The sequence below is a fragment of the Danio rerio genome, chromosome 24 (genome assembly GCF_052040795.2).
Source record: "Danio rerio strain M-AB ecotype USA chromosome 24, GRCz13ab, whole genome shotgun sequence".
Classification (NCBI taxonomy): domain Eukaryota; kingdom Metazoa; phylum Chordata; class Actinopteri; order Cypriniformes; family Danionidae; genus Danio; species Danio rerio.
In genome coordinates, this window is record NC_141044.1 from 14317066 (window position 1) to 14329553 (window position 12488).

A 12488-nucleotide genomic window follows, 5' to 3' on the forward strand; every position below is an offset into this window, starting at 1 on the left:
AGTCTGGGTGGGGCCGAGAGCCGCGCGAATGGCGCGACGCCGCGTGAGCGATTGTTTACAAGTGTGGAGTCACTTGTGGAGTCACTTGTACATCCTGAAAGTGTTCAGGAAATGCAAAAAAGTAGCGAAGAAACTCGACACAAAGGAACATTTACACCTCACTGCCAACTAGCGTTTCGAAAGTGTTAATGCAGACCGACAGAGATAGCGCGCAGAAGTATAAATGCACAGCCACGCGCGTTGCCTGCGCCGTGGGTTACGCCGGTCACCTGACGCAGAAGTATAAATCAGGCTTAAATGCACAGCCACGCGCGTTGCCTGCGCCGTGGGTTATGCCAGTCACTTGACGCTGAAGTATAAATCAGGCTTAAGCACTGTGTATTGGTCGGCTTGGTAGCGCTGACGAGTCTGGGTGGGACCGAGAGCCGCGCGAATGGCGCGAGCGATTGTTTACAAGTGTGGAGTCCCGTGAAGGAGATCCGGAAGGAAAGTTTTGTTTTGTGTTTACCTCATAGTTAAAGTTGTTGCATGTCCGCCGGTTCCTGCCTCAAAATGAGCGAGTTTGAGCCACTTGTACATCCCGGAAGTGTTCAGGAAAAGCAAAAAAGCAGAGAAGAAACTTGACACAGAGGAACATTTACACCTCACTGCCCACTAGCGTTTCGGAAGTGTTAATGCAGACCGACAGAGACAGCGCGCAGAAGTATAAATGCACAGCCACGCGCGTTGCATGCGCCGTGGGTTACGCCGGTCACCTGACGCAGAAGTATAAATCAGGCTTTAACTTAAACATGCCAACTATTGTGCTGTGAATCACAGACTCGAATTGCCTTCACATTGAGTACTTGCACACTAGTAGTAGCTGTTACATTTTGAGTGCGTGGATTCATTTGTGTTTTCTGGGCTTCATTATTTTTCTTTTTGTACCCAATTCATTGTTTGATTTGCTTCCTGTGGGAAGTTTATTCTTTTTGAGTTAATTGATTATTATTATTATTATTATTATTATTACTGTTTTTTTTTTTTTTTTTTTTTATCTTGCAAGGAGATTTTTATGAATCGCTCTTGGGGAATTTCCGTGTTCTTCCAGGCAGGCCGTTAGTTGTCCTGAGTGCAGGGTGTGTGTTGTGTGCTCACATATGCTTGTGTGTGTGGTGCACTTGCGGTAAGACCATTTGTAATTTTGTAGAGTTTAGTGCTACGTAACTAGTTTACCTGCCACCATGGTAAGCCTCTACGTTGTAAGCCTCATTGTCGTTGTTATTGTGTTCTTTATGTGATTGTGTGGCTACTATCAGTTAACAAGTTTTTAAAAAGTGATTTATATTGGATAATTAAGGAAAATAATAAAGTTTTTTTGTATTTTTGGTATTCACGTCTCATGCCTTTTTCTTCACACAAACCTCCTAAATGTTGGTATTTTACTGACTTTCTTTAAGGAAATACCGTTGTAAACATGTTGTTAAGTTAATAACTTAAGAATGGAGTGACAATTTTAAACTTCTGCGGTTCATTCATGGTCGTTTGTGTATCTAGCTTAACTGCATTACTATTGACTTCTTTTCAAGAATGTTTTTATATGTGCTCACGCATACATAGGGCATAAAAACATCAAATGTACATCTTCAACACATTTCTGTCACGCTTAATGCCATTTTGTGCGTTGTTACCCATTTGTAAAATAAAATCGGCACTTCTCCTTTAATTCGAAGCAAACTAGCGAGGGAATCCCCGGAGCCGCCTAGCCTACTCTGCCCGGATGCTAACGGCAACACAGGACGGTTTCCATAAGCTCTGGAGAGTTTCTAAAACATATCTGGTGAGTAAATGAACATATGCCTACTTGTAAAAGGCTTCCTGACTAAAACATATGATTGTTTGTTATTAGTGTATGTTAATTTGGTTATTTTAAACACCACGGCCCTTTTAAACTGGTTCATTCGTGGCCGTCCATATAACGTTACCGTTAGTCCATAGACTCGCGTGATAACGTACGCTTGAATTATAGTAAGTGTTGACAACCATTAAAAGGCGGAATGTTAACATTAATGTCTTTAAATGAACGCGTTTGCACTTTCTCAGACATTTAACGTTACAGAAGTCTCCCGGAAGTTGCGGGACTAACGTTAACGTTATCCCGCAAATGCACAGAGACTCCCAGATGCCCAAGTAGATGCCCGCAAATGAATGATAATCTCCCGGAATTCGCGCGTCTCCCGCCTAGTCATTAAACACTTTGCACACCCCTCTCCACCGCATCCCTCCCAGCTCTTCAGGTACGTCGCGCGCAAGTCACCCCCACCGCTCTTCAGGTACGTCGCGCGCAACTCATCCCATTGCTCTTCAGGTACTCATCTCTCCCGCTACCTCCCGCAAATCAACTCTGTATCCCCCGAAAATGACTTTTCCCAACTCGGGATGTCTGACGTTAGTAAGTTAGGCTATTTCTGTAGTCAGGAACATCTTAGTCAAGCTTTTTCTCCCGCATGATATTGTGCTTAAAACTATAGGCTAAACTTAGCATGTACTGTACACAACATTTCCGTTTTATTTAAGACAATTTAGTGCGTTGTAAACAGCCACCTGTCTGTAAAAATTAATCCACTGATTAATATTTGAGCAGCCTAATGATGATACAGGTTTGATTTGTTGATTTATTATCAATAATCAACATCTGAATCAAAAGATATCTGAAAAAGTGTGAGGCATACTTTGTGATGTTCATCTCTCTTTTTTATCTGAAGGTTATGCATATGTGTTAGATACTAATTTTTTGTTGTTTTTTTAACAGCCACAGTTCTTTATACAATAACACAAGACCCTGTGACGGTGGCTGATTAGAGACGGATGGTGTATTTCCAGAGTTGGTGAAATGACCAAGCACACCTTCTTGGTCATATGTGGTGATAATAATGAAGGTATGTTTGATAAAGTTCTGTATTTGTTTCACAATAAGCTGAGAGGGTATTAGAGCATTAGAGAATAACAAATGACATGAAGGTAATAAGTTTTGTATTGTGGGTGAACTGTTACTTAAATAATGTTTTGCTCTTTGCTTTGCACTTTTCCTCTTCTGCTTATCCTAATATTTTAGATAATATTTGGACCTGAAACATCTGCTAGACTCCAGGAAAGGTGGCGTCAATACTGGACCTGAAAGGGCCTAACAAGTTGAATCTGGTAAAGAAGCACGCACGCACGCACGCACACACACACACACACACACACACACACACACACACACACACACACGCACACGCTTACCGAAAACTGTAAGTTTATGAATATTTTTTACACTGTGGCCAATATTTTGGGGAAGTCAGCATCACTAAATGATATCAAAGATTTTAAGCTCCTCTAAATTTTGCTCCAAGTGTTGTGTTAAATTCAGGATTCTCGACAGACAGCTGCCTGTTTTTCCAGTTCTAGTCATAGTGGTTAACCTAATTGTTTTTGGAGATCCAACAGGGATGTATGTGTTTTTTCTACTTTTCCATATCCTGTCACCTCATCCAGCTGGGAGAGTCAAGTTGTGGATCATGATGAAGATTTTCAAAAGGTGAGTTTAGATTTCTTGAATGTTTTATTTACTTTAAATGTTCTTTTAAATATATCATAGAATTTGATTGCAATTTGTTTTCAAACCTGTTTCTTAGCCATGCTGGAGTCTTGAAGAGTTCTTAGATGAGCATCGCCCTATATCCGTGCATCAGGAACCACCAGACGAGCGATCAGCAGCTACTACATCGTCATGGATAAAAAGGTCATCCTGTGGCTGGGAAGCACTTCATTCACAGGACATGCTTGATGAGATTTCCTAGCTCCAGTTTGTTTTCACACAAGTTTACAGCATTTATACCTTCATTTAAACTGCTGTGTTTGATATGGAGGACCAAGGAAACACCAGAAGTGAAAGATTTGCACGCCAAGTTGTTTAAAATGTAATTTCATAAGAAAACTATGCGTTCAGAAGAAAACTATGAGTGACGATATGAACTTTCAAATTGCTCTGATGAAACATCAAGTTTGAACCAAAGGACTGAAACAGCCTTTTTGAGCACTGGTCATACATATTTTGTTGATACTGTCTGTACTAATAAAACATTTAAAGCATATTTGACATTGTTGCATTTTAAAAACTGAATGAATTGTTGAAGTGGTGGATGTTTTCAAATAAAATGTTTTTTCTTTTGTAATTTACAGTCTATTTGACCTTTTTACCATATTTACACTCAAGAGAGTTGAATAAAATAACAATATAATACACCAGGCGGTGTTAAATATAGTTACATTTTTAACTCTGTCCAGAGTTAAAATTAACCCTTCGGTGTCAATGTGCCAACCCTTTTGAAAGTGTTGATTTAAGTCTGTTTTTAGTGGACCCCATGAGACACTTTCAAAGTGTTGAAATTAACACCCATAGAGTTGTTTTGGGTCCCCATATTTTGCTGTGTGGGTGTTTCCCAGAGATGGGTTGCGGCTGGAAGTAAAAACTTGCTGGATAAGTTGGCAGTTCATTGCGCTGTGGCGACCCCGGATTAATAAAGGGACAAATCCGAAAAAAAAGAAAATGAATGAATGAATGAATATATTTATATTTACTATACCACACCTGTCTTATCTGCCTCTGAGCTAACTTACCTGAACTGTCTCTATCAAATGTCCAGTCTGCATCATTCTCTTGGTCACATAAACCCATCTCATCCTTACTGTCATCTGCAGAAAGAGCCAGTTGTGTCCTTTTCTTCTTTCACTTACCATAGAACATGGTGGTGCTCACTAATACACTGTTCCCTGTTCTGAGATCTATTCAAAAGTAGTATTGCCATTTAAACTGGATTTTATGCATAATGCAAATTACATTACCACAGCTAACCCATTGCAATGTTGCATTTTCCATTTTTTGCAGTATTTCCATTTGGCAACACACATTTGATCGATTTACAAAAAAATTATTTGATAAAACATTGAGTGGTGAATATGTCATAACTTACTAAAGTTGATTTTTTCAGATTTGTTTGAGGATCTGACAAAATTGTATGCTTTGTTCTTAATGACGTTTATATTTGCCTTCAGCAACTACTCACAATTAACACCAGTCTGTCAGAAATAGCGCAACAGAAAAACACTGCATGTTATGTGACATCATTGGCTACTCCAAGGTTTCTTCTTTCCAACAAAAAATAATAATAAAGTTGGTTGTAAAGAAGTGGCAGGGAAAATAACTTAAGTATCATGTTGCCATATGGTTTCACCGTGCAGTAGTAGAGGGTTAAGATTAAATGTAAGATTTTAAATTTATGAAATTTTCAGTTATTCTTCTTTCTGTTTTTGACAATCGAGTACATTTGTTGAAATAAGCCCATATACAAATTTAATTCAAGCACTTTCAATGACCTGTGTTTGTTTTTAAGTATTTTCAAGGCCTTGAATCTATATGTCTGATATTCAAGTACTTTTAAAAAGCTTGGTACCCTGAATTTATGAACGACAAATAGACACACACACACACACGCACGCACACACACACACACACACACGCACAAGCACGCACACACACACACACACACGCGCACACACACGCGCACACACACACGCGCACACACACACGCAATTTCAAACATGTTCCAGTTTTTAATAAAACAGTTATCCTTTTTTTTTTTTGCCATTTTAACATTTGTAAGGCATCATGCATGAAAAAGGCATACAAAAGCATATGTACCTCCTTCCTAAAATAAAAGTTTGAATTACATTGTGCAGATTAAAAATAGATTTTTTTTTTTACAAATATATGGAAGAGCTGACAGTCAATCCAAATAAAAGGATCTTATATGGCAAACACAACCTGCTTTCACAGGATTTCATTGTAAACATGAAATCAGCCAAAAAAAAAAAAAAAAACTAAACAAAAATAGAAAACATTAGTTCATGCTTTGACATTAAGGAGGTTTATCATAAAGCATGCAACCAAGTCTTAATATGATTTTCACAATGTCAACATTCCTTAAACACAGAAGGGAGTGATATTCCATAACTGTTTCAATAATAATGGTTAAGACCATAACGCAGTATGATATGGCTACTAAGCGATGAACAGAGAGACAGACGGAATGACGTCCTAAAGATCTAGTCCCCATGTTGTCCTGTAGAGGGTAGTGTTGACTAGTCTCTGCTGAAGACTGCAGGGGAGCGAGATTTGGTTTGGCACAGGAGATTGCAGGCGTGCGTGTGTTGTGCTATACCACGTTGAAGACCATTGACAGATACTGCTCGTAAGACACCTGGATCCAGCCGTCCTGATCTGTGTCGTATCGCCGAAAAACATCGGTTAATCTCTGTACAAATCAAGATACAAGCAGCAGATTAATGGTATAGATCCAACCGACAGTTCATCACTAATGCTGTGCAGTTCTGAAATAAAGAATCTCTATCAAACTGATGTCTTCTTTTTGATGATTTTACTATTTTGTTGGGTTTTTGTGCTGGTACTTTGGCTGGGTTTGGCCTATCATACCCATAGTTCTTCGCATTGAGACCTGCTGAAGTTAAACAATTGGTCTGTGCAAGAAACATGATGGTTTACATGAAACTTTGATGAATAGTAGATTATTACACTTTGGATTAATGTAAATCATTTGTTTAGTGGAATGAAAAAGTGTTTGCCCCTTACTGATTTCTTATTTTTTGCATATTTGTCACCCTTTTAATGTTTAAGATCATCAAGCTAATTTTAAAATATTCAAAGGTAACACAAGTAAAGCTATAATACACTTTTTAAATGAATGATTTTATTATTAAGGAATAATAAAATATTAAACTACATAGCATACTACATAGTATCTTTTCCCCATGTTAAAACATAGCATAACTCTGGTTTATCATATGATTACTCTGAAACCTGCACAAGAAATCACTAGGACCTGCCTGACAAAGTGAAGTGGACCAAAAGATCCTTAAAAGCTAAACATCATGCCAAGATCCAATCAAAACAAATGAGACAGAAAATGGGGATCTAGCCATCTGGAAAAGGTTACAAAGCCTAAAGGCTGATTTAAACTTTCACCTGACTACACATCGCAGACCTCCGCTGACTGTGTGCGCTTCTCATGAAACAGTTGAGACTTTTATACTTGCTGTATTCACTGTTGTGATATTCTTTTTAAAGACAAAGGGTGGTCAAAAGAAACCCACCATAAGGTCAGATGGATAAATACAGAAGTAGAAAGTTTCTAAAACTACGTCATGTCATTAATATTGCTCAAGATTTTTTAACTAATTATTTAAAAGTATTTTTATAATTTATTTTAATGATTATGAATTTTTTTTTAACCATTCCAGATTTTTAAAATCAAACTTTGATGCATCACCTGCTTTTGTTTATACTGTACCTCGGACAGTCCTACCTATTAAAGTCAAATATAAATGACAACAGAACATGGGATACTCTACAAATATATATTTTTATTATGGCAAGAATAAAAGCAAATAATAATAATAATAATAATAATAATAATAAGTACACATACTAAAAAATACTGACTTTTTTATATAGCCCACTTAACAATTAACACATTACTGTCTGGCTAGTGTGTCCCCTACTTATAAGCTAAAATACAAGAATGGTCAAACATTCCTGACCATTATTACCAATCAAAAAAACACTAATGCCTAAAAACAGGGCATCAGTATATTGTAAAACGATAAAATATTCCTTTCCAGTTATCAAAGAAATCATTTGTTACGTCAATTCATTAAGTAGATATTAATCTACTCCCTATGATCATGCATGGAAGGATCTTCAAGATGTGTGTACAGGCGTACCGGTTTCAGACAAACATCTCTTTAAAGTGATTCATATTCAGCTCAAATCAAATGTGTTGCTGTGTGAACTGTTCGCTTGAGTCTCAAAAAATTCTGTGTGCTCCGCCAGCCGAAATTATGTCACTCGCACCCAAAGCAAACACATCGATGACATTACATTCACCACGCTCACTTGAGCAAACTACCAAACGTACCAAGTATAAACAATTGGCAAAGACATGGAACAGTTGGTAACCTTCCTAGAAGTGAATGGTTGACCAAAATTACTCAAGAGTGCAGAGATAACTCATTCAAGAGGTCACAAATTACCCCACAACAACATCTCAAAAACTGCAGGTCTCCCTTACCTTGAGTTAATGACGTCACCATAAGAAATAGAATGGCTGTTTTGCTCCTTAAGGACCTGAAAGACTTGCTGTGATAAATAAAACCATATATTCTGCTGTGTAACAAAATTTCCTCAAGGAGATTTGAAGCACATTCCGTAAGTCCACTTCTGAATGGCGTTGTATTAGAGTCGTTGAAAGTTATTGGAAATGGATTATTGAGGTTGTGGCTCAACCAGTTATTAAGTTTAGGGACAAACACCTTTTCATACAGGGCTATGTAGTTTTGAATTTCATTTCCTTTAATAAAAAAAAGCTTTATTTTTAAAACTGCATGATGTCTTTCCTTGTGTTATCTTTGACTAAAGTTTAAATTTGTTTGATAATCTGAAACATTTAAGTGTAACACACATGGGGGAAAAAGAAATCAGTAAGGGTACAAACACTTTTTTACACCACTGTATATCATCATTGAATGCTTTAAGAATATAACTGTGAAATATTTACATCATTGTGTGTTTATGTAAGCAAAATGTTAAATTACTCATTTGTATAGACCCCCAAAGGGGACACAATGGTGGAAAAAATGCAAGACATGAGAAAAGCTTTCTGTTTCTGGTGTTCTCAGGCAAAACATTTGCACTCCTTTATAAACATCAAACAAACATTTCCTGTTCAGTTCCCTTCTTTCAGTGCTTGGCAGCTCTGTACATTCACTACACAGAGCAGGTCATGTACTTTATTAATCTTTAATATTTATTATTTATTACTTTGAACTCTGAAAAATGTTGAATGCACCAAGTGAGCACTCTAAAACACTTAATATTTTAAAAAATATTAAATAAAGACCAAATGCACTAGGCAGAACCTACAGACAAGCAGAGGCTATAATACAAATGCAAGAGCTACTTTGATACAAAACCATCAAAAAAACAAAAAAACAAAACTTAAAATATATTCTGCACACAAGAAGATAAACTCAGAATGTTAATGCAACTCATTTAATTGCACATTTTCCTCCAACAGAAATAATCAAAATCTTTGTTAAACAAAAGATACAAAATAAATGCATAAGAGTAGGATTTATTGACATGCCCTGATGCAATCATGGACACTGTGGTAACAAAGAAATAAGAGCAGCATATATTCCTGAACAACACAAATTATGTACATAAAATGTCTAAAAAACTGAGGAAAAAAATAGCCAGATTTTCTCAATTGCCAAAGGCTATAGATTACATTTAAACATAAATTCATATATACTGTATATAAAATGTCTACAAAAACATTGATGGAAAAGTGAGATTTTTCCAAATGCCAGAGGTTATGGAATAGAGATAAAATGGTTGTAAATATTTTTCAATTTGTGCACAAATCAACTGATTGGTTAGTTAATTTTGCATGAATTATTATTTTCACTTCCAAAGTGACAGCTATCCAGGACCACATTTTGATTAATTGGAAATTTAAAAAATGTATCAAATATATATATATTTTTCACACAAAAGCAACTAAATAACTTCAAATGACTCAAGCGTTGTTAGTCAGATGGACGTTAGTCATATAAAACAGCTTGCACAGACCACTTTTATGAACTAGTAGGGTTTAATGTTCTTACTTCATATTGAAGTTTAAGAACCAACAATCCCCATTTACTTACTTTATAGAAAAAGAACGGCCAGGACTTTACTCAATAATTCTCCCTTTGTGTTTCACAAAAGAATAAAAATCATACTGTAACTGCGTGAGTGTGTGTAAATATAGCACTTTCCTTTCTGGATGAACTATTCCTTTAAAGAAACTGCAAATGTTGCACATAGCACAGATCATTACCTGTAGTACAATGCAGCACTGAATGAAGTCATCAAAAGCCACTTGGCCTCTCTTCTGACGGTCAAATTTCTCTATCAGTGTGTTGTAGAACTGATCTGAAAGACGATAACCTGCACAAAGAGAGAATCTTTCAAAGTTCAGCGTTTTTCTCAATGGGGACATTTATAATTTTACATCAGCGGCTCCATCGGTTTATTTGTCCTCTTATTGCTTTTGTGCATCAGTGCCTCTTCCTCTCCTTCCTTCAGGATTTCCTTTTAAACATCTACCCGAATGCATCTATCACCTCCGACTTTCCATGAATAGCAGTCAATAAGTAAGCATTACGAACTCACCAAAGCCGGTGAGAGCCTGTTTGAGCTCGTTCTTGTCGATAAACCCTGAGTTGTCCCTGTCGTAGGTGCGGAAGATGTTCTGCCAGTCTGTAATGTACTTCCAAACGCCAGCAAACTCATTGAAATTCACTCCACCTTTGTTCTCTCGATCAAACATAGCTGAAAAAAAAAAAAATGGGGCAATTTGGTCACCTTTAGATCTCAAATTCACATTTTGTTGATGTTTTATAATGCTTGGAAATATTGTTCTTGCTTTGCTTTTTGATATAATCATTTCTGGCAAACCACTCTTTCTGTGTATCAGAGATTTTACTTGACTTAAAACTTCACTTTTATTAATGTATTAGTATATTATTAAATAGTTTTGTAACATTTTATTTTAGGGTTTACTTGCTACACATTCCCTGTACTTGCTCTAGTAATTACAATTAATTATGGATAATTACATGAAACCCTAAACCTAACCTTTATTGCAATTAAGTAAAGTTACTTAGTAGTTAAATGAATAGTGTCATTGTAACAATGACACCTTAAAGTGTAACCAATACTTTTTTTTGTAAATAATGTATTTTTTAATGCATGCAATTAACACAAAAGCTTTACTATATTAAAATAATGAAGCACAAATAAATGACTGAAGCAAATGTCAAAACACAATGGTAAGATAATAAGAAAATTTGCTTATTAATTTTTAATGGATGAGAATTGTAATCAAGCTAAAGATTATTGCAATGACATGTATGACATCACAATTGGATAGTAGATGTGTTAGAGTGAGATATGTTTTGTTTTTTAGGCATAGTATAGTTTTATTTTAGCAGATTCTTAATGGTGTAAATTGTATTTTGTAGCATTTATATGTTATGTATCCGTTTTCTACTGGTCTTTTTTACCAGTTTTATCATCCAGTCCAGTCCATTATTATTATTATTATTATTATTATTATTATTTCAATTTCTGTCTTGTATTGAACACTAAAGACTAGACTTCAGACTAAAAAAACAAAGCAACCCTAGCATATTGCCAAAAACAAACTTTATCTCATTATACAAATACATCAGAGACAGTGGTATATTCCAGAAGAACTGTCTGAGGTAAGGCATTCTCTGCAGATTCATGAGTTACAAAATTAGGCAAACTGTCAAATAGGTACCATCTTAATAAATCCCATATTTGAAGTAGGCCTGAACGATACATTGTTCGAGCATCAATATCGCAATGTGTGTATCTGCAGTAGTCACATCACAGGATTAGATTATTTATTAAAGATTAAATAAAATAAATATATAACTAAATATAGTATTTAAAATTTTTAATGCAATGATGACAATGTTAGTTTACAATTGATTGTTCAATTTCTGTGCAAATACTGTTAAGACTCCCCAGAAAACCATAAAGCACTGTTTATACATTTGATTTAGCATTTCATTTATTCAGTTTTACTGCATAGAAGACTTGATTATCCCAGTCGATTAAAATTAATAAAATCTTTTCGAACAGAGTTATTCAAATCATTTGGTGAAATAATATTAATATTGCAATTTATATTGCAGTTAGGGCTGAAATATATTGCTCGATATCGCAATGTGACCATTTTCAATAGTTACATCGCGAGTATACACAATGTTAAGTATAGATTATAAACCTTTAGCATTTTGCAAGTGTTTTTGGGGCCTGGGATTGTGTGAGGGTTATAAATGCATTGACACCTATTAAAATTTTATCATTTGTAACTCTGACAAATTGATAACGATGAATGTTATTGGGTTGTTTATACAACGAATGCTATGTTGACTTATTTTACATTTGATTATTCAATTACTAAATACCTGTGTACAGTTGAATCCTCTGAAAACAAAAAATGTTTATTTCATTTGTATCTTTTTCTTTATTGAACTTATCAAAGCGTGTAGATTGTTTCTTATATTTTATGCACTCCCACACAGAAATATTCCAATCAATATAAAATTATAATTTCTTTCCAAATGTCTATTCAACTCATTAAGTAAAATGGTAATTATATCGCAATATATAAAATCGCAGAGTAAAAAAAAACTTGCAATATAATTTTTTTTTCAATATCATGCATCTCTAATTGCAGTAAAATAAATAAATAAAATCAAAAAATTATACATACATACATACATACATACATACATACATACATACATAC

The 12488-nt window shown here is 35.4% G+C and overlaps 1 protein-coding gene and 1 long non-coding RNA gene across 2 annotated transcripts in view; one reads left to right on the plus strand and one right to left on the minus strand.

Annotated features, from left to right (window-relative positions):
• The first annotated feature begins 1711 nt into the window (after nt 1–1711).
• LOC137489220 (uncharacterized) lies at nt 1712–4196 on the plus strand. The gene is made up of 5 exons (XR_015524838.1): nt 1712–1819; nt 2792–2918; nt 3095–3180; nt 3517–3559; nt 3657–4196. It is a non-coding gene; the product is annotated as an uncharacterized LOC137489220 (long non-coding RNA).
• A 1418-nt stretch (nt 4197–5614) lies between these two features.
• The window catches only part of pdcd6 (programmed cell death 6), a 55404-nt gene continuing 48530 nt past the window's right edge, over nt 5615–12488 (minus strand). Inside the window, 3 exon segments of the mRNA NM_200950.1 lie at nt 5615–6335; nt 9981–10090; nt 10316–10474. Of these exon segments, the coding sequence (NP_957244.1) occupies nt 6237–6335; nt 9981–10090; nt 10316–10474 (368 nt within the window). The 3' untranslated portion in view covers nt 5615–6236.